General features: G+C 34.0%; 1 protein-coding gene across 1 annotated transcript; it reads left to right on the top strand.

The window, feature by feature from the left end:
* Positions 1-973: 973 nt before the first annotated feature.
* On the top strand, positions 974-3,063 carry LOC131075412 (polygalacturonase-like). Its single transcript, XM_059214431.1, has 7 exons — positions 974-1,132; positions 1,211-1,342; positions 1,460-1,618; positions 1,968-2,217; positions 2,330-2,411; positions 2,511-2,730; positions 2,827-3,063. Exons 1-7 carry the CDS (start codon positions 974-976, stop codon positions 3,061-3,063), a joined length of 1,239 nt encoding a protein of 412 aa, XP_059070414.1.
* The last annotated feature ends 431 nt before the right edge of the window (positions 3,064-3,494 follow it).

Raw genomic sequence — 3,494 nt, 5'->3', positions numbered from 1 at the left:
ATAATATTAATAATAGCAACACAATATAATCCTTATAATCATTACTAAATTACTAAAATAATATTAATACTAGCAACAAAATATAATCCCCTTATTTTCGTATTCAGAGTCTCAATTCTCAAGAAATGTGTAGGGTTATGGATGTCTACACCTAGTTACAACATCTTTTATAAATTCCTTAATTTCAAAGGAGAAAAAAAAGTACATTAGTTGAAACAAGGCGTAAAACACGAATTTCCATCATTGTGAAACATGTGTTGGAATAGCTAAAAATTTTGATGTTTGAGGCGTTGACGGCTAAGGTATATCTTATTCTTATACTCAGTCAATGGAAAAGACGGCTATGGGATATCTTATTCTTTGCTAATAAAAAAGACGGCTGGCGAAAGGTACATCTTATTCTCTGTCAATCAAAATATATATCATCGTTTTCCCTCGTCCAAACTCTGCAATTCGTTGCTTTCTCACGGGAACTTGTAGATAAACTCAAAAACTCAAGTATTCACCCTCACTGAAACATAGGCGTTAACTTGTAGCTTGAACCAGAAGCCTGAATGCGAAACTTTACTCCTTAAGAAATGGGGAAAATGTTTAAAAATCATGCTTTAATATGACAAATCCAAGACCAGAAATGTTTTCCCTGACTGGGTACATAAATTATGTTTTGGTATATGACAGTGTACTGTCAGATAATCCTAATCGTGGAATTGAGCCACAAATGCATGCATTTAATTGTTGGTCCTTCTTTCTAAAGCAACTATTCCATTGGGGCGCAGACTAATTTGCCTAAATTGCTCACAGCAATAATTTTGTTATTGTAGATTGCTCCTAAATGTTATATCTTACGTTTCCACATCTATTTAAGTTACACTAACTACTGAATTCGTCATCAATATCCCTCTCTTTCCAACTTAATATTCATTCTCATTCAAAGTTTAGTGCTTTCAGGTTTTCTTGTATTATACTGAAAAGCATGACGCTGAATACGTTCATGTTTGTGCTTGTGCTTATTCTTCTTGTGTTCTCATCTGGTATGCCCGGTGTATGTTCTGTCAGACTCTTGGGCAGACATAAAATATTTAATGTTCTTAGCTATGGTGCAAAAGCTGACGGACAAAGAGATGATAGCTCGGTAGGTGGAAGGTTTCAAATGAATAAAGTTGATGAAATTTTCCTTTTCTTTTTTTAATTTCTGTTTTGTGAAATGTAGGCCTTCCTAGCAGCTTGGCATGCTGCCTGTTCTTCAACTGGATTGCCAGTTGTATATGTACCAAAGATGACATTTCTGATCAATCCAGTTATCTTTCAGGGGCCATGTCGAAATGCCCATATGACAATGCAGGTGAAGTATCTAATTCTGAAGAAATTCATAGATTTCTATTGACTGAAAAAAACAGCACCAAAATCTTTACAACAAAAACCGTAGATACTATTCCTGATGTGCTCTTGTTCTGAGCAGGTAACTGGGAAGCTTATTGCTCCAACAGATAATAGCTTGTGGAGTGAACAGAGCAAAAATTATTGGCTGCATTTCATGAACGTGATTGGCTTAACAGTTGAAGGTAGAGGAATTTTAGATGGACGAGGAGCTTCTTGGTGGACAGAGATGAATGCAAAGGTATGAACGATAGGAATTCAATTAATTCATGATGAATTTTCGATATCCCAATTCACAAAACTATTACAGATTAATAATAAAAACTAATGGTAGTATGTGTTATTCTATTTGCCCAAGGATTCTTACGTTTCCCTGTCTTTTAAATTAATCTTTAATATGTCATTTTCTTTGGCTGACTATGATTTATATATTTTGCATGAGCAGAAGACAAATCAGATTGGACCCACGGTACTACTTCTACCTCTCTTGTAGCTAGTACTGATAGTTTAAAAAATCGACACCACCTCATTTGGAACAAATTAAATTATAAGAATTTGTAGTATCTAATGAATCTGTTATCAAATTATAGGAATTTGTAGTATCTAACGAATCTGTTTTCTTTGAAAAACAGACATTGAGATTTACAGGGACAACGAATACCATAGTAAGAAAGATCACTTCAATCAACAGCAAGCAGTTTCATGTAAACTTCGATACCTGCAGTAATGTTGTGGTTGAAGGTGTGACTATTAAGGCTCCGGGTGACAGTCCCAATACTGATGGAATTCATGTGGGACAATCTTCCAATGTTGAAATTAGAAACATCCTTGTAGGAACAGGTGACTTTTCTTAACTCATACGACGAATGATTTCTAGCTCATATTATTTAGGAACCAAATATTTATTTGTTGAAGGAATTCTCAATAAAGTAACTTCACTATTTATTTTCAGGAGACGACTGTATCTCTATTGGACCAGGATCCTCTGATGTTGCCATTGAAGGGGTTACATGTGGCCCAGGGCATGGAATCAGGTAGAGTATATATTTATATATATATTTGCAAAAATTTATATGTTTGAAATCAATGCTGGATAGTGAAAGAATTTTTGCTTTGTGTTGTGTGTAATGCAGCATTGGAAGTCTTGGTGAAGATAACACACTTGCTGCTGTTAAGAACATAACAGTAAGTGGAGCTTCTTTGTATAACACACAAAATGGAGTGAGGATCAAAACCTGGCGGGGAGGGAATGGTTTTGCAACTGGTATAACATTCCAAAATGTAATAATGAACAACGTACAAAATCCCATTATAATTGACCAGTTTTATTCTCCATATGGAATTTCTACACAGGTAAATATTATCTGATGTTACTACAAAATAAGCCTCAATATTGTAGTTAATAATAGCAGTAATTTTATATATGCTGTTGTTGTTATATATTTTCAGGGAAATTCCGGCGTGAAGATCAGTAATGTGCTATACAAGAACATAACTGGGACATCGGCTGCAAATGCTGCAATTTCTTTTAAATGCAGTCAAACTGTGCCTTGTCAAGGAATCAAAGTAGATGATATAAAGTTGAGCTATAATGGTGCAACAAAAGGTGCTCAATTCTTATGTATGAATGCACATGTCACTACAAGTGATGCTGGGGCTGTAAGCCCACGTCCCTGCCTTAGCTAGTGTAGAGTCGATGATCATACACGGATGTAATAGAATAGTATTTAGGTATTTTAGCAACAATTACATTATTTAATACATTTTTTTCACATTCTACATTAATAAAGTTTTCTTTTGGAGGAATTGATCTTCAATTTGGGTTATTTTTGTGGATTGAAATAAGATGAATATTTACAGTTATGTAGATTTGGTATACAGTTATTATTGGCTGTTTGACCATTAAATTATATCATATTTAAGTGATCTGATCTACTTGTTTACATGAATGAAACTATTTCATTCATCAAGATGAGATTCATTCTTAGTGCTAAAAACTAGGTTAATATTCTTACAAAATACATACATGTAATACATACCATTCCTACAAGAGTGTCTAGATCCATATGAAAATCAATTTACACGAAATGAACATTAATTGTAGTTGAGGGGATATA

The sequence above is a fragment of the Cryptomeria japonica genome, chromosome 2 (genome assembly GCF_030272615.1).
Source record: "Cryptomeria japonica chromosome 2, Sugi_1.0, whole genome shotgun sequence".
NCBI classification, from domain to species: Eukaryota; Viridiplantae; Streptophyta; class Pinopsida; order Cupressales; family Cupressaceae; genus Cryptomeria; species Cryptomeria japonica.
Note: the sequence above shows the minus strand (reverse complement) of the source record. Positions and strands in the feature narration are given on the sequence as shown.